Consider the following 27,389-nt stretch of genomic DNA (forward strand, 5'->3'; position numbering starts at 1 on the left):
TTTGCTCCAAAACACTTCAACATTCTTGCTTGTAGAGACAAATTCAAATATTCCAGGGAAATCATTTGCAGCTGAGTTTATTTTGTTATTCCCACTGTGTCTCTACTTCTAACTAGTAGTTCACATCATTGAGGAGATGTTCAGCATTAAAAGAAAAGTTTGGCAGATTGAGAAAAACGTTTATTTACTTTCTTGCTAAGAGTATAGATAAGCTAAACAAAGCTGTCTTTTAGCACCAGCTCTGTATTAAACACACAGGTATGAGATTAGTATTTATCTTCTCATCTAACTTTTTGCAAGGAATAAGCATATTTCACAAAATGTCAAACCTTTCACATAATAAGATTCTGGACAAAATCCATCAAAAGCATTCACCTTAACGGTCTCCACTGGGCTGACCCAAATACTCATCTGTCCAAGATCCACAGAGCAAAACAGCCAGGTAAAGGTTTGCTTTCCTTTTTCCTATTCAGCTGAGGGAGAGAAGAAGCCATCAATAAATCTATCATCTTTCTCTGCCTTGTCATCATCACTTGAGGTTTTAGGCTGACCAAAAATAAGGCACAAGAAGCTGTGTTGGTGTGTGCCAGTGAGAAGGTAAAACCCAAAGGTTAGATTGAAGGCTTATCAGATGCTAAGACTGTTTACAGCTTATTCTGCCTTGAGATTGGATTTTGTTGCTGTGGAAAGTTTTCAGTGTGGTAATACTTTTCTCCACCATTAGGAGACAGTAGAGGCGCCAGCGTGTACTCTAATACCCCACATCCCCACAACCAACAGTCGGACCAACCCAGCTTTTGACAGGTGAGTCTTCTGGGCGATACAACGTGAAAACAATTTTTTGTTTTTGAGTATTTCTGGCCTTCAGCACAATGCTTCGCTGTACAAGCCTGTAAGTGCCAATGCACTCCATTGCCAGACAATAATAGACTGTGCAGTATCAAAAACTCTAGCCATGCCTGTGGTACGCCAAAACCCTCTGCACCGACACAGTGGTCTCATTGAAATGAATGAGGAGGGTGTCTTTTTTTAATGTAGTTGACTCATGTCTAAGTTAAAGACTCTAATTCACTGTTTAATTGGCGATAAAACACTTTTATCACATTTGGTGATGTTACAATAAATATTGTGCTTACAGTAAGACAGAGTGAGTCACTAGAATAGGTCAAACTGTAAACACACACACTGCACGGCATGTCATGGCTAGCAGGTTTAACTTAAAGTAGACATGCCTGTGAGAGTGTGGTGTGGAAACAGTTCTGGGTTGTTGTGTCTGTCTCCCTCTCAGCTCGTTTATAGACCCGAAAAAAATCTGACAAGTTGATTTATTCCTGTTTGCCATGTGTTAGATCAAGGTGGAATATTTGCGTTACACTGTTGGAATTCATTCCCATATGTCTCTGGGCTCGTGAATGTTGCTACTCAGCTGCTGCTGATCCTTCAGAATCAATCACCCTTGGCCTGAATTCAGTTGTTGCAAATAATCATTAGCGTTTGTTTGAAGCTGGTATAACGCGCCACACAGGAAGAGAAGGACAACTTTTTTGGGGGGTAAGTCCATCACCAAACGACACGGTAAGCACACGTACTCATGGCGCGTTACGTTTTAACGTGTCAAAACTCACCTGCTGCTTCTTGCAAGTTAAAACAAATGTGAGGGGTTGTTTCTCACAACACTTGCCTCGGCTTGGTGAATTTTACACGTTGCTCTCCTTCTTTCACTGACACTTTTATACTCAGCCCCGCCCTGTCTGACTTGCTAGTTGTAAATGTTACACCCTTTTGCCACTGGCTGAGGAAACAGGCAGACAGCACAACAACACATTGAGATCATGTGGATTTACGGCCGGTACTTTTTGCTGAAATACGTAATCAGTTTGGTCCTTGTGCTCTTGATAGACGTTGTTACTTATCATTTAACTGCCATTGGAAAGCTCTTCACGGACGTGATTTATTTATATACAGAGGGACAATGACAGATGTGGAATAAACAGAAGGACAAGTGCTTCCTTGTGTGCAGGCATACACTGGCCGAGCGCCTGCAAAGAGATCACACAAACAAGACAGATAAAAAAAATGATACATAAGCACAAACACAAACCTGACTACACTAATCGACTCAGTTAAAGGAAGTGATTTTTGATCCAGACATCATAGTTGTCCATAAATCTGAAACTGGGGACTGGAGATATTTGCGGTTCCCTTCCTCTGTTGGCAAAAAAACATCATCACCACTAAATCTGGATTTTTTTTAAAAAATGAGAAAAACATAACATCTTGAAAAACCATCTCATACTTAAGGGAAGTCATAAATGGAAAGTTTAGAATTCAGTTTCCCAAAGAGGCGTCCAAGGCAATATTTAACTTAATGTCTTATTAATCACTCTGCATTGAAAAACATACTCGATTGTGGAACCAGGAGATGTTGTGAAGAGAGTGAGGCCCTCCGCTCCGTCTGGTGATTGGCTGAGTCCCACAGCTCTGGATTGGAAAAGTCACATCACAACAGGAGCCGTCTGAACTGGCTGGCTGAGGCAAGACGACGGCCAACGAGCGGAGGCACATAGGAGGATAAAAAGGAGCACAACATTGCATGTTTATGAATTCTGCTGGTGCAACTTTATTGTGACAAGACCCCTGCTGCGCCTGTTTATTTGAATTCATGCATTTAATGTGATTGTGAGTCAGTATTTGTATATGAACATGGGCTCAAACTCACACAGAATTATTACCATTCTACAAAGCATCTTTCTACTCATTGTTTGGTTTTTACAATTACAGTATGTTTACAGTTTTAGTTACAGTCTGAAAAACAGAAAGAGTGTTTTGAGGCTAAAAAGGAATGGATGAATATCATGGCACACCAAAATGGAGCTGAAAGAAAGTCAAGTTTTGAACAAACTTTCATCCGGGGTCAAGAGACACAACTTTACATTAAAAGAGACTTTTATGCTCATATTCAGGTTCACAATTCTAATTTGGGTTATTGCTTGAAATAATGAAATGCTCTAATATCCAGAAGACGCATCACTTTTCTCGTACTGTCCATTGCTGCAGCTCCTCTTTTCAGCCTCTGTCTGAAACACATGGTTTTAGCTCCTGCCTCTTTAAGGCCCTCCCTCCTGCATCCTAATGTATAATTATGACTTCATTCTTATCTCATAACTTTGATATGATACTGAATATATTATGTTGTCAACAGCTCAATTATTTAATCATTCCCATATATCAAAGTATATTTTTGCAGGAGAGATAAAAACAGCATGAGAGTATCAGGGAGAGGCGGACAGTAAATGGTGCGATCAGCTGGTAGTCGATTTCAAGGGATGTTAACCCATCTGGTATTTGCCCTAAAGATTTAGCTCTTAGGTCACACCATTCTTGATACACACACACACACTAATGAGGGATTCAAACGCTGATGTAATGTTGACTGTATGAGTACTCTGGCTGTTTATACAAAGCCTCATTGAAAGTCTCATTGAAAATCCACAGCAAATATGAAAGTAATTATTTATGTGTGTGTGCATGTGTGTCTCTGTGTATGACAATATGTCCATGCATATATGTGTTTTCCACTGTGCAGTCTGCACATATGTGTGTGTACATGCATGTGTTGATCCAAACCCCTGCAGAGTGCTGGGGCCCTTCATGGTGCCCTGGTTGGTAAAACACTCATGTGTGCGGATGAGGTCACTCACGTGCTGCCTTCATAACTTCCACTGATGCTGAATCACCTCACATGGACGGAGGGAGGGAGGGAGGGAGGGAGAGAGAGAGTGGGGGAGGAGTAGTGAGAGAAACAGACAGCCGGGAGGAAAGGTGAGAGGATGAATTGATTAAAATTGAATCAAAGAGCGTGAAGAAAATGAATAATGTGCATAAAATGTGTCTCATAAATATTTACATTAATAAGAAGATTTGTTTGTACTGAGCTGCTCCTGTCGAGAAAAAGCCTGAATGCTTGAAGAAAAAGAGAAAGAATGAGAGACAGAGTAGAAGAGTGAGGTGATGAGGTTGCATTAAAAGAGGGAACAGCAGTGAGATAGCGGGTGAGTGTGAAATTAGCTGGGACAGCAGGAAGAATGCTTTGAGGGCCTATCTCTCTACCCGACTATTGGTTTGACTGCCAATATTGCATCTGGTTCTGAACACAGCAGTGACTATGGAAAATCCCCTGGCAGGAAGAATTACACACACACACACACACACACACACACACACACACAGAGACACCAAAGATACGGAGCGTTATCCTCTCTGTATCTACGTTTTGATCTCTTATATAACTAACTCTAATTTTTACCTTTGCCCCTTCACATCACTTGATCGTCCAGATCGTCTCTCTCGTACACACAAGCCTTTGTTCCCTGTCAGTAACCATCACTTCATGCCCAGTTCACAGGTTTTTAACTGATCGACAGTCAATTCCTGAGAAACAGAGCTGCAGTCTAGACTTTCTTCATCATTCTGGACACTTTTCTCTGTCTCCATTTCAAACAGGACTTTTGAGGGCCCACAGCAGGTGGATAAAGACCAGGACCAAGGGATTAGTTCAAAAATCATTCAAAGTCTCTTCTTAGACTGAAAACTGCTGTTGATGTCTGCAAGTGGAACTTTTCTCTTTTCTTCTCATTTTTCAAATTCTGTGCAGAAGAGGTGAAAAATCTACCACTGTGATATTTGAAGTAGCGTTTGACCTCAAATCTTCTTTTTTCTCTTCTCTTTTCAAAATACCTTCTGTCGTGACCCAGTCATTTTTTCCATGCTGCTCTCTGCTCCTAGTTTCCATGTGGAGATGTGTTTGGACTGACAATGAAATATAACAGAGCAGAATGATGAATGGATTCTGATAGATTCTGCAAAAAAAACAAAAAAACTGACAACCATCTCTGCTGTCCAGCATGACCTCATTACAATGACATATGAAGTCAGCTAAAAGCTTTTTTCAGAAGTAAATGTTTTGCTATGATTATTGAATTCCACTCTGCGTCAGGGATACAGATAATGAAGTGATCGTTTTCTATGAAGATTCTCAGTTGTCCAAGTCATTGGACGTCAACTGGAGCAGCTATTTGATCCTAAAGACACTTCACCGTGCATCCGAGGAGACTTTATTTTTATTTTAGAAAATTACGTTGTCGTCCCGGAATCCTGTTCCAGACAATTTTACAATTTAGATTTCAAAGGTTTTGCTATTCTTGAAATTAAGACTGTATGTAAAGATGGAGGAAATGACAGTTCCCCAAAATGTCTCCATCAGTTGATGTTTGTTAGAGTATTTTTCAGTAGGTTTGGTTTTAATTAGAAATTTAATGCAATACAAACTGGGCTCCAAATAACAGCATAGGCACAAGATGGCAGCATTTGTATCTGAGATGTTTTGGCTTCATGTCTGGATAGTTGCAGGAGGTGGAGACACATCTTTAAATACAGTCTGTGTTTTGCATGACACCCCTCCCACTTAATGGAAATGATTCTGAGAATATAAATGCATGTTAAGGACGTAGGCCTGACATGTACGTACTCACAGTAAACGTCAGCTCACTTTATGTTCTTACTTCTCCTGTATGCGTATCTGTCCAAGCATTTATTATTCTGCCAACATGTCTGACGGAGATTCTTCTTCATTCCACGTCTCTGCTGCCTCTAACGCCGCCAGCTTTCCATCTTGCATTGGTAAAGGTTAAGAGGGAAAATGTACAGACGCTGCTGAGTGTTGGCTAGCACAGAACCGCTAATAGAATTTATGTCTTGTTCCATCTCATGAACATGCAACTTTGATCTGGATACCACAGGTGGAGTTCAAAGCTGAAACATCTCAACACATCTGTTAAAGTCATTGGTACGTTGGACCTGTTGTGTTGCTTTGTGTTATTAGCTGCAGGATTTATGTCAGAAATCAGCTCACATTCAATTGTTCTTTGGCGATTTATCACGTTTGTGAATTTACGAGAATACTTTTATGTTTTGAGGGTATTTAAAAAATATTTTATTCCATATGTTGATATTTAAAGCCAGGGCACAGCTGATAAATCCTACTGCACTGTTAGATCTTTATATCGACTGTATTATGTTGGCAAAGGAGAGTCTCGAACTGATTGAGAAATTGCAGAGTGCAGAAAGATATTTCTGAGGTTCAAGAACTTTATTGCCATTGTGCGGGCACGATGAAATTCTGAAAAGTGTAATCCTCAAATTTAATTGTGTCTGTTATTAAGAAATATATATAAGGAAAACATACAAATACGATATGATAACATATGTAAAAATTCCCTGTGAATAAAGTGGAGCTATTTTTATTAACAGTCCCTCAAAATGTCACTGTTGCTCAATCACCTTGTAAAAACACAGATACAAAGGATAAGGTGATTTATTTTCTCGCTCACACTTCACTCTTTGCTGAACTGGACCCAAAAATTCCATCTGATTAATTTTTCTAGCTCAACGTGGGTGTGTAAGTGAAATCTGAAGCAACGGAGCCAAAACTACATGAAGATTACTCACTCAGAAAACTTCAGATAGCAAGAAAAACACACATGAGAAGATCTGTCCTTAGTCTTTTCTATCGCAGTAAATACAGATGAAAACTATTTTTATCTTTTTATTCCATCATTTTCAGACCTTGCGTTGTGTAGAATGATACATACCAAGAATTTAACAATAATCTCCAGCTAAATTTGCTTTTATTTGAGTAAATCAGCAGGAACTCCTCAAGGCACTGGGTGATTCTTGCCAATTTTGGTTCTTTCCTGGCGAGAGGAACCAAAGAAGCTTCCTGTCTGGCTACTGTCTATCATCTTCAAGCATTTCTGAGGACACCTGAATAGAAACGGGAGGGAGGAGGGTCGTTCTTTATGTGTTTATGGAAGTCTGTTGTAAGAGGCCACCTTGAGAGGCTGATATGGTTTAAAATATAATCTCCTGTTTTTTCAGTTCAACCCAGTGGGAAGGCTGTAGAGTGGGAAAAGCTTCATCAGCCCTGAAAGATGTCAGCACGTGAACGCACCTTATTGCATGATGATACACTCTTTGGACATCCTCCACATCTTCTCCCCCCTCTGGTGTCCCGAGGCCAAAGCAGATTGCCAGAGTGCTGACTCTCAACCAAGGATGGAAGAGGATGAGGGCCAGGTTTCGACAGAAAAACACATCCGCTCTCTTGATTAAATCCGAAGGGATTATTGAACCAAAATCCAACAGGCGTCGTGGCCAAGTATGAACGGTGCAGAAATGGAAGAGGCTGATTCAGGAATTATGGATATGGAAAGAGAAAGCAACAATTTCCAGACAAGTGTTGAACAAGGCGCTGGGATTATAAAGCTTTTCACTTTTAAGCTACAGCTTCACAAATTCACAAGCCTGTAAAATTATTCATGGACTGACGCAATCGCTGTATCAAACAAGGCTCTTAGTTCTTAGTTTCTATATGAGCCAGAAATCATTTTTTCAAAGAGAAAAGTCAGTTATGTCCATGTGGATTTGTCGAGCTTGGATCAATCCCACACAAACCCAAATGACCCCAGACCAGCGGCTATTTATCACACTCTGCTGCCTGAACGATATCCGTGAGCCTTTTAGAATGACGGCTGTGAGTGACTGTTACGTAACCGAGGAGAATTATCCAGACACTGTCACGCCCTCTCCCTTAAAACAGTCTTCTCCCTCTCATTTCTTTAGAATTTCTCCAGAGAGGTTTTCAGGTGTGGAAATATTGATTGCTCACACAAAACACCAGAAGAGAATAAGTTTCACAGAGTTGATGAAATCTACTGTATGCACTCACACTTTATTCGAGCGCTTCAGGACGATTTTTTGTCTGTCTGGTGTTTTCAGCAGCCACGGTCAATCAATCACGCTGTCAGCCTGAGGTTACCACAAAACCCTGCTGCCCCAGACCCACTGAAATATCTGGTTCCTGGCTCACACCTCTCTTTCTCGCTAGAGTCTCAGGCTCAGGCCCAAACGGGTGCCCTGGATTCAGCTCCGTCACTCTCTCTGCCAGGAACAACGGACAGTGGAAACTTTTACCTCCTTAATGTTCACTTTTTCTAATGGCTTTTCAGTCCAAATGGGACAATGGCAGCAAACAGCTCAGGGGAAATTCACGTCAGAGAAGGATGTGGGACGGCTTCTTCAACAGGACGGAGGACGGTCTGGTGGAGCCCAGAAATGTGATGACAAAGCTGCATTGCACAGAGAGATTGAAGATGTTGACATCCATGCAGGAAGGAGTCATGGGACAACTATGCATAGTTGGAGGTTGATGTTTTACTGCTGCTGTGACGAGTGTACAGCATGGGTTTCAAGCCTTATAAGTACACTTTGGTTGACACTTGTCCTGTTGAAGTATGTCGATAAAGATGGACGACATGACTGCTCTACAAAAGTGAAGCCAAAGTCTCTTAATCGCCACCTGGTGGCTGGCTGCAGTATAGGTCATAAGCCCTGTCTCCTCAATGTATGTAGATGGGACATGAACCAAACTAAAAAAAGTGTCAGCGTCAAATACATTTTTCCCAAAGATAATTTCTGTCATTTTAGCAAGTTCTTACCACACTGACGTATGCTGAAGTTAATTGGTTTCAATTATTGAAAGAGTGGTTGAAATGTCCAGTATTAGCTTCTGTCTAATCTTACATGTATCGATGACTTTATCTTTGCAAACTGAACTCCTCTGATTGCTTGCTGAACAGCTCCATGCACTTGCAATCAAAGTCATCCGGTATCCCTTGCTAAGAATAATCGCTGCAGATGAACCCACATTTTACAATTTTAGTTTTCTTACGGTTTCTGTGTCTTCTCTCTCTCAGCCGCCCGACAGTTATCTCTGAATTATGGGACAACAAACCAGGCCTCATCTCCATTCTGTAAAGGATCCAGCATAGGACCAGCACGCACTTCCACCACTTATATCCTGACAATGAAAATAAAAGGACGGGAAACGAAGCCACATGTGAGTCTCACTGAATACTTGAGTTCGCCCACTGAGAAACCGCAACAGCACAGCTCGTATTTCCTATGAGGTATGTATGTGTTTGTGACAGTGTGTGTGTGTGTGTGTGCTTGTGCTTGTTACCTCTTCAGGACCTTTTCCAGCATAAAAACAGACTTTATCAGGACCAGTTGTCCTAATGATGCTAAATGTCATCTCTGAGGTCCTGGTTAAGGTTAAGATGTGAATTGTGGTTAGGTTAAGGTTAGGGATAAGGTTTTTGGTTAGTGTGACAGAGTGAAACAGACGAGGGAGAAAGAAAAGACCGATTTCAGAGGAGAATTAAACTCAGTGACTGAGACATTTCCCCAATATTTTCCTCTCTTCCCTTCCAGAGGTTAAAGAAACTCTATCCTGAGCGAGTTCCATCTTTTTTACGAGTTGTGGAAGAGGAAAAATAATTTTTTGGCACACCCAAACTTTTATGCTGAAAAAGTAGGCCACATTTATACAAACCATCATCTTATAAGTGAGGGAGACTTAAAGTTGGCAGCGTCACCTAAACTAAACTACTTCAAGTTTGTGTGCTCGTATTTATGGCTCTGATAAATCTGAGTCTAAATTTGAGCTGTCGTTACTTCTGTCTGTTCCCACAGACTTTCTGCCACATAAGTAGTTTTGATATGGCAAAGTCCCAGACGGCCTGTAGGTCAGACGCAGTCAGCCTCAGACGATATGTGATAATTTACTGTTTACAAAGTGTTTAAATCCACATTGGTTTTTAATGACACATTTTCTCTTTTACTGATTCATTCAGTAACTAGGCAGTCCTATCGAAAAATGAGACATAATTCAAAAGGTGGCTGGTTCTTTTCCAAAGAGTCTGGTCACCATGTGCGTGAACCCACAGCATCCACTGAAAATGAGTTCACCTCCATATCATGACACCACCTCCAGGAAAAGGGAGAGATCCCTGGAATGTGACATTCCCTGCTGGCAAACTGTAGTCGATCCTAATCAGTGACAGGAAGAGAGGAGCCACTTGGATGACATGAGACGAATCGAGTGGAAGCCATTTGTGGAAAAACAGTAGACTTATCCTGGATTTTATTTTTGAAGGTAAACTCCTTTATCAAACAGAGACCAACTCAAATGCCACACGATGCACTGGGTGAGCCCTTTAAATGTGTTAAAATGAGCATGAGCTATGAATAAAGAAGTTCACGTCTGTGCCATGAATACACAACTCCACTTGATATGATTAGGATTTTTATTATCAGTTTTTTTTTTTGTGTACACACAACTCAATGACCCAAGAAGCGTCACAGGCCAGATTTAAACCTTGGGGAACACTGCCCTCTTTTGGTGATACTGTAAAAAAGCCCAGCAGTCATCAAACAGTAACTATTTAGAGTTTGATTGTTCAGCTCTGACAAGTTCATGAGGCTTAAATCATCTACTTTACATTGTTTTAAAGTGGAAATCCCTCATAGAGCTTTTAATGTCCTCCTGACACAAGTGTTTGATCGAAGCCAACTCGGCTGTGGTTTAGAAAAATCTCCTTTAAAAAGTACAAAAAAGTGCTGATAGCCATCATTCAGTGGAGATTAAAGCTGAGTTTTAATCTGGGTAAATTCTGTGGACATGTTTCTAAACCTCTAATTCACATACCTCGCAGATTTTGGAAATGCTAATGGTGGTTAAAAATATATCCAGTATTTTGTTTGTTTTACTCTGTGCTGAATCCCTGTTTTTTTCTCTCATGTACCTTTAAATTCCATCTTACAGTCTTTTATTTATATATATATATATATATATATATATATATATATATATATATATATATATATATGTACATTAAATGTAAATGTGAAGTGACAAATGAAGAAATCAAACTTTTACAACTGAAATCATATAATTTTATTATTCTACATCAAAAACATGGACTGCAATAACATTGCCTGATTTTTGTGTGAGTAATTCCGACAATGACACAGCTCACTGAATATGCTCTCTGGTATTGCGTCAACTACTATTTGGGTAACAAAAGCCAGCCTTGACGTGAAAGGCAGCCATTTTTGTGCGCTTTGAAGAGTCTGGTGTTTGAGGACAGACCTGAGATTTAAAAAGCACTTGCAAATGATTTTTAATTTGTATGTTTTCAATATAGAAAGTATTTCCAAGTCAAAGGTAATCAACTTTAATGCAATTGACAATCTAAAATTCGAAGAACACCACCACTGATACTCCACGCATGGTAAAACTAAGAATTATTTGCAGCGACTATTTGAACCAGGTCCAGGTCAAGATGAGAGAGGTTTTCAGGGATTTGCGAGGGTCAGATTCTACTTTTTGGCGATCTGAAGACGCTCAGTCACATTCTCCCAGTTGATTACGTTCCAGATCGCCTTAACATAGTCCGGCCGCACATTTTTGTACTGAAGGTAATAGGCATGCTCCCATACGTCAATACCAAGAAGAGGGATGAGACCTGAGGGATGGAAAAAAATTTCATCTGTGACAATAATAGGGGACAATATAAATGCATGCCTAGAGATGTTGTTTGTGGCTCTTTTTTTTTCCCACTGACCTGTCGTCCCCTGCAGAGGATCCTGGTTTGCACAAGCAGCGATGCGAAGTCTTCCGCTCTCCTTGTCGTAGCCCAGCCAGCCCCACCCTGAGCCCTGCACTGCAACGGTAGCAGCAGACATCTTTTCCTTCAACTTCTGGAGGGAGCCAAAGTCCCGATTGATGGCTTCCATTAGTTCCCCTACAACAAGTGAAAGAGACAAGTAGAGTGATACTAAACATTAACAGAAAGAAGCAAAATCAGAAAGCATTTCTAAAAAATCTTAACATATTCTAGTTGGCTCTATTTTCTATTTTCATTGGAAGAGAGCTGCCATGACAGACTCAACTCCCTGAAAACCCTCCCTGGTATAATTTTTTTTTGTAATACGGAATATTTACTTTCAGGTTTGCCAGACATGTCAATTAGCTTCCTGGATAATCTGTTGAAGCAGGATGTTTAACCCCACCCCTCCATTGGCATAGTGGTGAGTATATAATGAGGGAATTTTCATTCATGGGTGAACTACCCCTTTAACAATCCGTACATGGTGCCTATACAGGGTCATTTGAGTTCAGTGTTTTTACATTAAAACATGTTAATGCAAATGTTAACACAACAACCCAGTGTAGGGAAATTTTAAGACAACAAGCTGATCCCACCGCTGATATGTTTCTACCTTACCCTGTGGCCCATCTCCACCATTTGGAGAGAGGTTTGTCCAGAAGATGGTGTGATTAATGTGGCCTCCTCCATTAAATTTCAGAGCAGGCTGGAGGGCAACTTGTGCCGTCACGTCACCTGGAATATGACACAAATAACATCCAGATGAATAAAAAGATTCAGGATCCGACTAGGCTGATTACTTCATGCTATCTATCTTCTGTACCCTTTGCCAGTGCCTCTTGATACTTCTCCTCTGTGACGTTGAGGTTGTTCACATATGTGGCGTGGTGCTTGCTGTGGTGCAGCTGCATGATCTCTGCACTGATGTGGGGCTCCAGGGCACCATAGTCGTAGGTCAGGTCTGGGAGCGTGTGCTTGTGCCTCGATGCGGTTGCCTGGCTTATGGTTTGGCTGAGACTGGCTGCACACCTGGAAAACAAACCAAAAAAAAAAATTGTTATGCCAACCATAACATTACCACATAGGTTTTTAATGTGGTAGACCACACGTGAATCCTGCAACTTTTTTTTAAATTAAAGCAGCACAATGTTTGTTCTGGCACGTGGGTCTATCAGCTGAAGGTTTGTTGAGCTTGTGTAACTGTGTGGAAGTGACCTGTGTGTTTCCTCATGTTGTTGTTAGCATTATTATTAGCTAAATGAGCTGGTGGTAGCATTATGAACAATGTAAACACGCCACACACACTCACGCCAGTGAATGAATGGCTGTGAAATAACAACACAACAACTTTTATTTGGAGCTCCACAGGCTAACCTAGCCGGGCTGCTGCACCTGGTTAGCACCCTGCCTAGCTAGCTTGTTAGCTCTGACAGCAAACAGCCTGAAGTTCATGAAACACGACAGCTAGCGGGAGTTAGCTCCTCTTTCACTGATGTCAGTAGCTGTTATGTGGGTGTCAGTTTTACCTGCGTATCTGAGCAACTCTGCAGAGCATGATGGTGTCAGTGTCCACAGCACAGACAGCACAGACAGGAGGGACGCTCACAAACTACAGATCAGCTCGCTGCCCTTGAACTGAGCTATTTCAACTTGACGGCGCAGTGGACCGTGCCATTCTCCAATACCGGGGGTGTTGACGAGAACGTGCAGGGGTTTCACAAACATCTGCTGCTCCAACCGAAGCCAGGACTCCCCTTAGAAATATTGAAGTTAATGAATAAATACAAATATGGTGAAAATATATTGATGTGTTTAAATATGCATAAATATAATAGATGTTATTTTAACCCCCCCCCTCCTCTATGACATTGTTCGACACATCAGTTAAAGTGCAGCAGGGCTGTTTTTGAAACAGGTGATTCATTTTGAATGATAACGTGCTTGTGGTTTGAAACACGCAGAGTTAAGATAATAATGATCGATGCGTGATAAAATATAATTTAAGTCGTAATAATCGTTAATGTATTAACACAAGTTCGCATTTAAACAAACAGCAAAGAATCACGTGAACGCCTCTTCTGACATATGGGAGGTAACGTCAGAGATCGTCTATGTCGAGGCAAATGAGTCACTGAAATTTTTTTACTGACGAGACCGGTCCAGAATCAATGAAGAATGACGTCAAGCAAAAGTTAATATCATTGATTGTTAGATTTCACAACTATTGATAAACCATTAAACTTGATAATGATGGAAGATGTTTCCTGACATCACATTAAATCAAGTCTATTTAAATAGGTTTTAAGAAGTGATTTAAAATAAGTCACTGACTGTGTGAGTCTTTTTTCCTCATTCATTTTCCACATTATTCTCTGATATTTGCATTTTGTCAATGAAAGTTATGAGAGTTTGAATCTGTTTTGGTTTCTACAACAGAAATCTAAATTTCCCTCTGGATCAATAAAGTATCTATATATAGGGTTGTCATATAACTTAATTTATGAACGACAAACCAGCACAATGTGGAAATAGAAAAGAACAAGATTGAACAAAATAAGATAAAACAAAAATTAGACCTTGAGAAAAATATATTTCACAACAATCTTGTTGTTCTCAGTAACTCGCCGCGGAGTGAGAGCTCTGTTTATGCTCGCAGCTGTGGTGGCGGCACTGTGGTGCAGCGGCAGCCTCGCACAGACTCGATCGGTCCTGTCTGCCGAGAGGAGGACGATGGTGGACACACCGAAGCGAATCATCCACATTTAAACCCGCAGCTCGCGTGTTTTTTTCCTGACTGAAGTCGCAGAACAAGCCACCGGTCACCACGGAGACACTCAAACGACCGCGTCTTGGTGAGTGTTTCTCCCGCTGAGTCGAGGCCGGATATCTGCAGCCGAGAGCCCGCTACTTTCAGGAAAAGGAGCGCAGGGGAGGGGGTCATTTCCTTCACCGCCATTTTGTGATAACAAGGAGCCGAAAACAGAGCCAAGAATCGCACGCTGCCAGGCGGGACGTTAAGACTCTAACACCGGGTAACACGTTAGCTTCGGAACCGCTGTTTATTCCCCCGGCGGGTGCTATATGTTGTTAGCACTCGATAGCTAACGTTAGCGTGCTTATTCTATAATCCTCGCAATCCGCCGCTGCTCGCCTCCTCGCGAGCTAACACCTCAGGCTCGAAGGCTCCTTAAAAGCGCTTATGTCGAAGTTTATCATCATTTTTTCATGTTGCTAACTTCGGTGGTCGCGTGTGTTTATCTTCATCGGGTTGTTGGAAGCTGTAGCTTAGGTAGCATTTTAGCATTAGCTGTAACACACTGCGTTGTTGTTCAACGCAGCTAAAGAAGAAGCAGCGTCTTAAACACACGACATCAAGCTGCGATTAATGATGTTTTCCTTTCGTGTTTATTCCCAGAGTCCACAATGACCAACGAGGAACCTCTACCCAAGAAGGTGGGAGTCTTCTCTGCCTCAGTGTTTGTCACGTGTAATGAGCCATTTTATCTCATATTGTCGATCAGTGTCTAACCAGTCCCTGCTTTTTTATTTTCCTCACACAGGTTCGCCTCAGTGAGTCTGACATGAAGACCCTGACCAGAGAGGAGTTGTGCACAAGGTAGTTAACTGCCCTGTCTCTGGATGTGAACTGAATTGTGGGAAAACTCAACTAAGCAGAAAATGCACATACATCTTCTGCACCTTTTTGTTTTTTTAGATGGAAACAGCATGAAGTATATGTCCAGGTCCTGGAGGCTAAATATGCTGAGCTGTGTTGTAAGTAAACATTTTCCCAGAATGATCGCTGCATGTTGCACACCACATCTCTATATTCTATATTTCTCGTTTGACACGTTTGCTTGTCTGCCCCTCTTCCACGTCTTAGCCAATGATGTCACAGGCCTGAAGGAGTCGGAGGAGAAGCTCAAACAGCAGCAGCAGGAGTCTGCACGCAGGGAGAACATCTTGGTCATGCGACTTGCCACCAAGGAGCAGGAGATGCAAGAGTGCACGGTATGTATCTAATCCTCCTGTCTTAATGTTTAACTATATGAGTTGTTGGTGTCCTCAGCTTCTCCTTGACTATGACTGAGCTGAACTTATGGGCTCCACAGTTACTGATGCTCTGGCCCTTATAATCCCCAATGAATAATTAATAGTGTAGAAGACTTTAATACTAAGTGAAATCCAGTTGATCTGAGACTGCATCCATCACTTCCATTATTTGCACCATTCTGGCAAATTGTGTTAAATGGTTCTCTTGACAAATGCACACATTGACAGCTTCTTTGAGGGATCAGATTGAGAAGGCAGATTCAACACTTCTGACAAAGTGTCTTGTATGTAAATGCAAAAGCGTAAACAACAGTTAACCAGCTTTGTGTCATACATTGAGCAACTTTAAACGGCAGTCATGTATCAGAATTCCAACTTTCCCCTATGAGGCAACTAATCAGTTACCTGACGTCTTTCGAACACTGTCATACTTAATATTCATTCATGGCTTGAGGAGGGCATCCTCTGCTCTTATCACACTGACAGCTCAGTAGTAGACTTCCCTGTGGCTTTACAGCAGCATGTGTCATTCTTATAGGGCAGTAGCAAACACTGCTGAGAGTTTAACCTTGATGCCTGGTAGTAGTTAGTTGCAACCTTTGCCCAGAGAAATCTCAAGGTTTAAATTGCTTCTGTCTTTGACAGGTGAGTTGTTGGTTGTGTCTAAGAAAGACAACATATACAATTATTACTACAAGCATTTAATTTAGAAACAATGTGAAAACTAATCCTACTTTTGGAACAAACACTTGATAGCCGTGTAGATATATCTGATTTTGGGTAAATTGTAACTGTTGCTCAATCGACTGGATGATAGGTTGAGCTAAAGGACTAGTTTTCAAGACAATCAAATTTCCTCAGGTGTAGAAATGTATAAATGTATACGTTAGTAACACTTGTTTGTTTTATCCTGTAGACCCAGATCCAGTACCTCAAGCAAGTCCAACAACCGAGTGCGGCCCAACTGCGGTCATCCATGGTGGACCCAGCCATCAATTTGTTTTTCCTCAAAATGAAGGCTGAACTGGAACAGACTAAAGACAAACTGGAGCAGGCCCAAAATGAACTGAGTGCCTGGAAATTTACACCTGATAGGTAAAGACAATCAAAATAACCCCCCCTCCTTCAAACAAAAAAAGTCAAGACTTCCTCACGCCCCTCACTCTCACTGCAGGCATGCAGGAACAATGGTGGGGGGGAAGGCTGACACATGCTGTACTCACCACGAGACTCAGACTTTACAGAAAGCCAGTCACTGCAGAACAGAACTGTTTTTGTACTCTTGCACTGTGCCAGCTACATATCACATAACCTAACGTGAAAAGACAGAATGGTCAGGTGACACTTGTGTTTCAGCTCTCTCCCCTTGCATCCCCTCACCGTCCAAGGGCCCGAAGGAGTCCGGACTGTTCCTGAAGAGGTGGTCACTCACTTCCCGACATGGATATGCCCTCCCCGCCCCCTCAGCTCAAACCAGACAGTTCACATATTAAATAGGGGGGTTATGGTGGAGGTTGAGTCAGGCAGGGAGCATCCCTAGCCTTAAACAGCAATTGAACATTTTAAAGACAATCCCTATACTTGGTTTATAAAGACATTTAACTGTGGATTACACCACACACATACCTGCTAGTCTGCCTGAGAAACGTAAAGACTTTTTGGACAGTCTAGACAGATCGCAGTAACATGAGGAAAGTTCTAGGTTTTTAAAGTAAGACTTTGGAGGGGAAGAGCTTCTAGAAATGATGTTGAGACTGTGGTGGAGCCAGATCCTCGGTCCACATGGTTCAGGCACGAGAGTCCAGTCGCCTGTGTCTCTGAACATGGGCCCAGTCACGGTAGAGTGTATTTACATGTTTTATTTTGTGACTTGTTTCTTTTATTGGTATTTAATTTCTTTCTCTTGTTTCTCTGAAACAAACACTTACTGCAGTGTGTGTGTGAATCCATGTGATTAATTGGCTTTAATCGTTAACAATTAATGTAAAATTTGTACTTTATTTACAATTTAAGCTTTGCTTAACTTTCTGGATGCACATTGAAACACACTGCTGTAGGTGAATTGAGTCCTGTTTGAAGCTGTGAATGCAAATGTCTTTTAACAAGTCATGTTATGAGTTGATGAGAATGTATTGATTGTATTTCTGTGTATTTTTGTGATTGACCTCAATCTCTCCCTCAGCCTTTTACACTTATAGTCAGTTAGATTTCTTACCAGTGTGGCACAGATCTTCAGCCACTATTTTCAAAATAAGAGCACACAGTGGAATCTCTTACATTTTCCTGTTTTTTTAAAAACAAATTTATACTCAGATCTTTCAGATTTGAGTTGGTAGTGTGTAAACTGACTGTTGATACATTTCCAGCATCTTGGATAATAGTAATGGTTTTATAAGTAATAATTGCGAAGACAAGTTGTACAAGCAACTGACTAAAGATATGTGGTGCATGATTGCAAAATTACTTTAGAGTAATGTCCATAAATGGATTTTTAACAAATTTGAAAGAACCAGTTTAATGACTTCTGCTTTCAGATGGTGCAGCTGCAGAATTGTTTGCCATTATTGTTCATATTTCATTCCAGATGACTTCTATAGACATTTATAGGTGGCAGTTAACTTTGGTTTGAAATGGTTTGCATCTCATTTGTGTGTGTAAATTCAGCACCTTGATGACAGCTCCTTAAAGCTTAATCACAATACTTAAAATTAGAATTAAGAGGCGTGCTGGACTGACAGAGGTTTCACTGACCTGCTGTAAAGTTGAGAAAGTAGCTGCCTAAGCAATTTGATTTTAATGTCCCTGCACCTGCTCTTATGTATTTAAAGTGATGGTTGCTCAAACCTGGTTTGAGCAGTGTGTATTACCTATTTTGCTACACATAGCCAAGGGTTCCTTTTTAAATTATAGTTGCATTTGTAGTATGTCATTCTGATATTATTCTGCTTGTGCTTCACTCTCAGTCATGTAGTGAGTTCACTTTTTTGAATTTAAGAACTTGGTAGTAACAGAATTGCTACTGATCTTTTTAACATGTATACATAATGTAACAGGTGTTTCAGTTTTACAGACGTGTTGGTTTAGGTTGTGAGCAACAGTGAGGACCTTAAGTTATGAGCATGAATAACGAACAATACTACTTTTGATTTAGTCAGAAAAGGTCAGTTTAGACCATTTAAAGTAAGTAATTTACATTTATTTGTATTCATGTTCTGTCTGTTGGTAGCTGCTAATTATATATCGCATTTGGAGACGAGTCAACATCGAAAAATGTTGTGACGAGAGTCATTAAGGTATGGTCCATTTGGAGGGTTTGTGCTGACCCTCAGCAAAGTGGCTCATGCAGTTAAAACTTACCAGATGCCATCTCTGCCTTTTGTGTTCGTCCCTTGGTTCACTGTGTGATGTGAGACTTGTTTCCCTTACAGCCAAACAGGGAAGAAACTGATGGCCAAGTGTCGAATGCTGATTCAGGAAAATCAGGAGCTGGGCAGGCAGCTCTCCCAGGGACGCATTGCCCAGCTAGAGGCTGAGCTGGCCCTGCAGAAGAAGTACAGCGAGGAGCTCAAGAGCAGTCAGGACGGTGAGAACATGAGCAGCATCTGCATCATTTTTTACTTTTCTGATTTTATTTTTTAACTTTTGTATGTGTCTTGCTTATCTTCGTCAACCCCACAGAGTTGAATGACTTTATCATCCAGCTTGACGAGGAGGTGGAAGGGATGCAAAGCACCATCCTGGTCCTGCAGCAGCAGTTAAAAGAGAGCCGACAGCAGCTGACTCACACTCAGGGTGCTGTGGCCGGACCCAGCAGGACTTCACCCGCTGCTTCCAGCTTATCCACTGAACCGTCCGCCCAGCCTGAGCAGGTGAGCACGCCCTCTGAAGTGGGCAAAGACTACGGGAGGGTCTCCAATGGACCAAGCAACGGTAACTCATCCCAGAGGAGTGAGACCACTACACCCAGCCTGTACCGGGAGGTGAGCAGCACAGAGGAAGACTTTCCCATGTCCCCCATGGTCTGCAGCCCTGGCGAAGCTGAGACCAAACTGTCCAACCACTCAGAGGAGGCGTCAGGGAATCAGACTGCTGCTGGGAGAGTTGGAGGACCTGTGGGTTTCGGGAGCCAGCTGAGTGCAGGATACGAGAGTGTGGACTCTCCGACAGGCAGCGAGACATCATTGACTCAGCACTCCAATGACACAGACTCCACCACCGACCCCCATGAGGACAAGGCTGCCGTGGTGACCAAGGGCACGAGGACTACAGGGTCACGGCATGCTCAGAACGGCCTGGACTCCAGCACGAGCGACAGTGCGGTTTTGTAATGTACGTTGACATGTACTGTCTTTTCCTTTTTTAAATTTTTTTTAATACAATATACAAACAAGGCAACAAATGCATAGTCTGTAACACAGCACTGCTGTCCAAGACATTTTGTTTTCACCCTCCGCCCCTTTGCCTATCGTGATGCCTCTGTCACATTTGTGTTGCTAAACGGGGGATATAATGGGACAGGGTTAATGTTAGATTTGAATTGCGTGGGTGTATGATTTAAAACTAGTTCCTTTCTCTCTGCTGTTTATTTGAGCACGTCTATGCTGTTCTTGTTTGAGCTCTTCACACTGAAATCAGGCATCTGGTGTTGTAACTCATCGTCAAAAGTCAGTAAAATCACTTAATTATGGTAGCTTCGCAGTATTCAAGGTCATTTTTAGATGTTGGCCTGTGTTTTTTTTTTTTTTAATACAGTTTTAATTTTTCATTGACAAAAAAAATTCTGTTCAAAAATTCAGTTGAATTGTGAGTAGTTTATATGCGATGTTCATATTATTCTGACTTCAGTCCTTTTCATGTACTGACCAAATACCAATAAAGATTTTTAATACATTAGAGTGAAACCCATTATTACCAGACATCACAACATGTGGTAGAATGAAACCTTAGCAGCACTTCACTGCTGTTTTAGATGAAGAATACAAATTAAAAAGGGTTTCTATGGGATAATTACAGTATTTATAGAGAGTAATTCATATTTATTGCAACCAAAGAATTATGAAAAAATATACAGAGAATTTATTGTTTTACTATGGCCTACAATAGAGATAAATGTAACATTTTGCCATATAAAATAAAATTAAACTTTCCATTCAGAAAAATCAAGAGTTAGAGGATGAGAAATATAAAGGAAAAGTTTATTAATAATTAGAAACATGCTTACCAATTTTCTGATGCCACAGAAAATACAGTACATCTGAAATAAATATTTATATTGCATGAAATTAGCAAAACGCAAATAGAAGAATGCGATCTACTGTTTACTTAACATTCTAAACTTGGAGCTAGGAAGGAGGATAAGGAGATATTATAAAATGCAAAACTCAGTCATAACCAAGAACTTCATAGAAAGGGTCAGAACGGAGGAAGTCCTCATAACAAAACTAGATCACAGGACTAAATGACACCTTGTTTATAATGGGGGCGAGGAACAGTGACAAATGTAATTGTGTGGTTAAGGAAAACACTGAACGTGTAATCTCCCGTTGTAACGAAGCAGAAAGACAAAGCTCCCAGGATTAAGTGTGAGATCTGATGGAGGTTTTTGGGAGTAAGAGACATCAGGAAGACACTTTCCTAAAAGACTCAGGGCTGATCAGTAGAATTTGAGGAAATGTGTTAAAATGACATGATGGGATGTTGCACTCTCTTGTACAGTAGGTGGCGCTGAACTTGTTTGCGATCCGCCAGGAAAGTGAGAGAAGAAGACAGTGTTGACAGAGCTCAGTAAGAGGACGGGCACCATCACCACTATCCCCACTATCACCACTATCCCCACTTCTCCCACCAGCAGCAGCAGCAGCAGCTTGAACCAGCGGCTCTAACCTTCACCAGCCTCCTGCCAACATGAACCCGGAGCCTGTGGTCATCGTCTCCGCCGCCCGGACAGCCATCGGTAAATTCAGATCATCTCCATTTCCCGTATTCATTAGAAGCAGTTTTGTAGCTGTAGCATCTCTACCCGACTCATGCTAACCCCTTGCAGCTCGTTGCTAATAAAGCTGCGCCGGTTGTTAAGTATTTCCGCAAACAAAACTCGAGTTGCTTTTTGTTTAATTGCTCTTTTTATAATGAACTAAAGTCACGTCAAGTGTCGCGGAGCTGTGATTGGTTCGCTCTCGTGTCCGTAGAATCCTGTGGCTGTTGATTGGCTGGCTAGTCATAGTGCCACGGCGCACGAGCCTCCTGTCATTGGCTGCCTGGAGACTACGTCACAGAGATCAGACTGGTTTTTTAAAAGTAGTTTTTTTTCTCCTTGTTTAAGAAATAATCAAAATGGCAGAAAATCACCGTATACATATTAAGTAGTGATTTCCTATAAAGGGTGTCTGTGTAGAAGTGTGAAGAGCTGCAGTGTTAAAATAGAAGATGATGAAATGCAAATATTGACAGTGAATTTTCCCAACATGCACGTTAGATGTGATGAGTCCATCGTTGAGCAAATGATGACTTTATCACCTGACGTGTAAGCACGTGTACTAATCTGAAACATGTTTCTCAATGAAGGCAAAAAAAAGTACAGATAAGAATCATGAAAAACATTTGAAAAATAATATTAAATATAAATCCAGTGTGTTAAGACCATTTCTTTCATTTAAGTCAATAATTATACATATATATATATATGTATATGCTGTGAATTTATTTATTTATTTTTAAATAATGCCGTTAATCTTTTCCCTCTTGTAAAACCTATGATTCATAACATTTCTCATTATGAACTCATATTACAATACTTTGTCTCCACACAGGGTCTCTGAACGGCTCCTTGTCCTCTGTACCTGTGCATGACCTGTGTTCAGTGGTGATCAAGGACGTGCTGAAACGGGCCGGGGTAAAGCCAGAGGACGTCTCTGAGGTTATCATGGGACACGTCCTCACTGCAGGTAGATAAAAGGTCTCATATCCACATGACATGTTGACATTTGTGTTGAGCAATGTCACCTCCGACCTTTGACCACATTCTTTTTACCTAACTCTTGTATTTGGGCTCAATTTCTTTTTGTGTGTGTGTGTTTCCTTCAGGTCAAGGGCAGAACCCGGCGCGTCAGGCCAGCGTTGGGGCCGGTATCCCCTTCCCTGTCCCGGCATGGAGCTGTCAGATGGTGTGTGGCTCTGGGCTGAAGTCTGTGTGTCTGGGAGCTCAGTCCATCCAGACTGGAGACTCCACTGTGGTGGTGGCAGGAGGAATGGAGAGCATGAGCAGGGTAAGTTACAAGACAAAAGCTGGGTGTGAGATGTCAGGGTGTGATATGAAATGGATAATGGATAAGGCTGCAGGGTTTCAGTTCACAAGCACCAAAATCTGACATTAGACCATTATATTGTATTAACTGATCAGATAAAGTCTGATCATTCACAAAAAGTACCAATGTTTTAGACTTTTTATTCTTAATCATAGTTCGGTCTGATTTTGAGGTCTTTGGGTTTTCAAATGTTGGTTGTGAAAAAAGTATTGTTAGGGTGACTGTTAAAAGGTTTAGTGTTTAATTGGTATTAGTATCTACAAAAGGAAAAACTAATGACAGCTAGCTTTGGGTGTAACTCCAGCAGTTCTAATGATCATTTACATTATTAATTTAATTCGTCAACAATCTTCCAGGGTTAATTGTTTTTTTCAGAAAATTGACAAATTAAGAAAATAGTGGAAAATATTTCCACTACCCACGGTTCACAACGTAAAGATATTTAGTTTATTATGACAAAGAAAAAGCAACAAAATGCTCATATTTAAGAAGCTCAAACCAGGAAGTAATTATTTCTGAATAAAAACGATAATATTTTATTGCTTTATTGAATATATGTTGGGGATCTTAACAAAATAATTCTGTCCCTGGGTGAATGTTTGTGGCTAAATATCTTAACTGTCTTCTACAAACACTCAGGCTCCTCACACACTGCACATGCGAGCAGGATTGAGGATGGGTGACGCTTCCCTGCAGGACTCCATGGTGGCAGACGGGCTGACGGACGCCTTTCACAGCTACCACATGGGCATCACAGGTCTGGATTTGTGTTTTATTTCCAACACACCAGCCAGTGGTTTGTGTTAAATGTTGGCATTCTGATTACATTTATTGTTTTTTTTCCATCAGCGGAGAACGTGGCAAAGCAGTGGGCCATCAGTCGAGAGGAGCAGGACCAATTTTCTGTCCAGTCCCAGAACAAAACAGAGGCTGCACAGAAAGCAGGACATTTTGATCAGGAGATTGTCCCCGTCATGGTGCCGTCCAGAAAAGGTTTGTTAATTTCTTTATATTTATAATTCAATTCATCCTTACATTTCAATAGAATTGGCCCATCAGTTCATCATTTGGCCTGTGCTTATTAAATGAATTCACTGTGCATGCCCTGTTAAATCTTTCTTCCTGCTTTAGGTCCAGTGGAGGTGAAGGTGGATGAGTTTCCTCGCCACGGCAGCACCATGGACAGCATGTCCAAGCTCAGACCCTGCTTCATCAAGGACAGCAGTGGCACCGTCACCGCTGGAAACGCCTCAGGTTTGAGCTGAACTAAGACAAATACTGAGATGTCTGCCAACTGGCTGCATATGACACGAAGATGTGTGAACGTTCTTTCATCATTCTTGCTGTAGGTATAAATGACGGAGCAGCAGCGACTGTCCTAATGAGCCAATCAGAGGCTGAGAGGCGTGGCCTCAAACCAATGGCCAGAATCGTATCGTGGGCTCAAGCTGGTCTCGACCCGTCTATAATGGGAACTGGACCGATACCGGCCATTAGGAAAGCGGTGAGAAGTTGGTGGCACTTAAATGTAAAAAGACCCAAGACGATGATTATCTGTCCCTAATATTTATTCATGGTCTTGTTGAGACAGGTTGAGAAAGCAGCCTGGCAGCTGGACCAGGTCGACTTGTACGAGCTCAACGAAGCGTTCGCTGCTCAGTCCATCGCTGTGGTCAAAGAGCTCGGCCTGAATGTTGACAAGGTAATTACCTACTGTAAGCCAAGGATGTTGTTCTCATCTGTGGTAGTTTGTTCTTTGTAGCAAGAATGAGCAAAAAATACTTAACTGATTTGACAGATTTGTGGAGGGGTGAAGCATGAACCAAGGAAGAATCCTTTACATTTTGGTGTAGATCTCTACGGAAAGGTATTGCATTCACTTGAAAAAAAATAAAATAAACTCCGGTTTTCCTGAGTAATTATTTTTTGGTTTATTGTTTTGAATATTTTTTTCTATTTTTCTGACTAATTTTAACTTGTTTCTGTTTTTCAGACACATTTTTTTTATGAATTATCGAGATACTTCGAACCTGTTTATTATTATAAAAACTGAAGAAAAAAAATTTGTCAGAAAAACTGAAAAATATCTTCAAAAAATTAATTACTGAGAAAAACCGGTGTTTTTTGGTTGTTTTTTTCAAGTGAATGCAATACGATTCCATAATAAAGGAATGAATGTGTCTATTGTTTCAATTGCTTTCTAACATCAGAAAAAAAAATAGTTTGAAAAATAGAAGAAAAAAAATTTGTCAAAAAAACTGAAAAAATTATTCAAAAAAAAAACAAACCAAAAAATAAGTTGTTTTTTTTTCAAGTGAATGCAATATTGATTCCATAATAAAGGAATGAATGTGTCTATTGTTTCAATTGCTTTCTAACATCAGAAAAAAAAAGTTTGAAAAATAGAAGAAAAAAAATTTGTCAAAAAAACTGAAAAAATTATTCAAAAAAAAACCAAACCAAAAAATAAGTTGTTTTTTTTTCAAGTGAATGCAATATTGATTCCATAATAAAGGAATGAATGTGTCTATTGTTTCAATTGCTTTCTAACATCAGAAAAAAAAATAGTTTGAAAAATAGAAGAAAAAAAATTTGTCAAAAAAACTGAAAAAATTATTCAAAAAAAAAAAACAAACCAAAAAATAAGTTTTTTTTTCCAAGTGAATGCAATATTGATTCCATAATAAAGGAATGAATGTGTCTATTGTTTCAATTGCTTTCTAACATCAGAAAAAAAAATAGTTTGAAAAATAGAAGAAAAAAAATTTGTCAAAAAAACTGAAAAAATTATTCAAAAAATAAGTTGTTTTTTTTCAAGTGAATGCAATACGATTCCATAATAAAGGAATGAATGTGTCTATTGTTTCAATTGCTTTCTAACATCAGAAAAAAAAATAGTTTGAAAAATAGAAGAAAAAAAATTTGTCAAAAAAACTGAAAAAATTATTCAAAAAAAAAAACAAACCAAAAAATAAGTTGTTTTTTTTCAAGTGAATACAATACGATTCCATAATAAAGAAATGAATGTGTCTATTGTTTCAATTGCTTTCTAACATCAGAAAAAAAAATAGTTTGAAAAATAGAAGAAAAAAAATTTGTCAAAAAAACTGAAAAAATTATTCAAAAAAAAAACAAACCAAAAAATAAGTTGTTTTTTTTCAAGTGAATGCAATACTCTTCCGTAGATCTGCGTAAGATTCAGAATTTTTTTTCACTTTAACATTGATTTTTTTAAACATTTTGTTTGATTTCTTCGAGAATAATTTAGGGATTTTGATATAAAAATTATTTTCATCAAAACTAGATCTAGTGAATTTATATGATTCATATTTTCAGAAGTGAAATGTTGGGGCTTGGCGAAGTTATGCACTGCGAATGAATTTAGACTTTCTCAGTAATATGATTTAAGTTATAAGATTTGAAGTCATCTTTCTCCAAGTGTTTTTCTTTTCATTAAAAAAAAAACTGAAAGCTAAGAGGCCTCATACAGTCAGGATTTCCATTAACAGCCAGATGAAGATTAAACTGGATTAACCAGGAGCCATTTGTCAGAGTTACATGCTACATTTTCTCATGTGAAAGTGTCTCTCTGGAGTTAATTGACACATGGCAAGACTGAAATTACATTGAAAACCTTTTTGTCCGTTCCTCAGGTGAATGTGAGCGGCGGTGCCATTTCTCTGGGCCACCCCATCGGCATGTCTGGCTGCAGAGTGCTGGTGACCCTGCTGCACGCACTCCAGAGGACCGGAGGACGTAAGGGAGTGGTGTCCCTCTGCATCGGAGGGGGGATGGGCATCGCCATGTGTGTGGAGAGGGTCTGAGGGGAATAACTAACGCTGCTATATGGATCGCACTTTTCTCTCATTTTAAATAAATAAAGGGAACATTCATTGTTTACACTATAGAATAAAGGGTAGTGGTTTACCTGGGTTCTTCCGTTCACTGTACTAGAGGCCGGTGTGATGAGTATGTGTTGCGATGATGGATGTTCAACAACAGCTCGTCACTCACCGTGAATTTTTATTCTCAGGTTTCAGCTGTGAAACTAACTAAGCTGTTTTAAGTTATTAACTGTGCAACCAAGACACGAACTGTAACGGCAAAGCTTCACATCCTTACGTTTGGAAAGAATGCTATTTTCTCTGTAAAGCCTATTTTTAAAGTGTAATTTTCTGATACTCTTTGTCAGGTTTTAGTAGATTTTGCTTGCTCTTAAAAAAAACGAATCAACATTCCAGTATCTTCAACCCTCATCCTCTGATCAAGTGTGCAGACAGCAGCCTTATATCCCAGTGAAGTGCCATAAGGCTCAGTACCCCAGCCTTCTTTCACCTAGTGCTTCCTGTACATAACCAGATGTTTGTGAAAATGTCTTCTGTCATCCAGCTGTTAAACATATCAATAAAAAAATTAAAGCCATTGTCAAAAAGTATTTTACACCTGTGTCAAAGCTTGCAAA

General features: G+C 40.4%; 3 protein-coding genes across 6 annotated transcripts; 2 read left to right on the top strand and 1 right to left on the bottom strand.

Annotated features, from left to right (window-relative positions):
* Positions 1–10,831: 10,831 nt before the first annotated feature.
* Positions 10,832–13,254, bottom strand: sod2 (superoxide dismutase 2, mitochondrial). The gene is made up of 5 exons (XM_020097423.2): positions 13,097–13,254; positions 12,394–12,599; positions 12,189–12,305; positions 11,526–11,705; positions 10,832–11,426 (listed from the first exon to the last, which is right to left on the bottom strand). The coding sequence occupies exons 1-5, from the start codon at positions 13,123–13,125 to the stop codon at positions 11,281–11,283; spliced, it is 678 nt and encodes a 225-aa protein (XP_019952982.1). The 5' UTR covers positions 13,126–13,254; the 3' UTR covers positions 10,832–11,280.
* Positions 13,255–14,188: 934 nt separating this feature from the next.
* wtap (WT1 associated protein) lies at positions 14,189–20,513 on the top strand. Of its 4 annotated transcripts, none has more exons than XR_011239441.1 (8): positions 14,189–14,422; positions 14,986–15,023; positions 15,131–15,186; positions 15,286–15,344; positions 15,454–15,581; positions 16,540–17,461; positions 19,052–19,206; positions 19,302–20,513. XR_011239441.1 is itself a non-coding variant. In XM_020097704.2 (8 exons), exons 2-8 carry the CDS (start codon positions 14,994–14,996, stop codon positions 19,949–19,951), a joined length of 1,257 nt encoding a protein of 418 aa, XP_019953263.1. In that variant the 5' UTR covers positions 14,189–14,422; positions 14,986–14,993; the 3' UTR covers positions 19,952–20,513. The 4 variants fall into 4 exon arrangements, 2 of the variants coding, with proteins under 2 accessions (XP_019953263.1, XP_019953265.1); XM_020097704.2 differs by having other exon boundaries at positions 16,540–16,718; XR_011239442.1 differs by having other exon boundaries at positions 14,245–14,602.
* A 2-nt stretch (positions 20,514–20,515) lies between these two features.
* acat2 (acetyl-CoA acetyltransferase 2) lies at positions 20,516–27,359 on the top strand. The gene is made up of 9 exons (XM_020097422.2): positions 20,516–21,576; positions 22,433–22,567; positions 22,707–22,888; positions 23,567–23,684; positions 23,777–23,920; positions 24,059–24,181; positions 24,277–24,431; positions 24,519–24,629; positions 26,581–27,359. The coding sequence occupies exons 1-9, from the start codon at positions 21,528–21,530 to the stop codon at positions 26,749–26,751; spliced, it is 1,188 nt and encodes a 395-aa protein (XP_019952981.2). The 5' UTR covers positions 20,516–21,527; the 3' UTR covers positions 26,752–27,359.
* The last annotated feature ends 30 nt before the right edge of the window (positions 27,360–27,389 follow it).

Source organism: Paralichthys olivaceus, chromosome 19 (assembly GCF_024713975.1).
Source record: "Paralichthys olivaceus isolate ysfri-2021 chromosome 19, ASM2471397v2, whole genome shotgun sequence".
Classification (NCBI taxonomy): Eukaryota; Metazoa; Chordata; class Actinopteri; order Pleuronectiformes; family Paralichthyidae; genus Paralichthys; species Paralichthys olivaceus.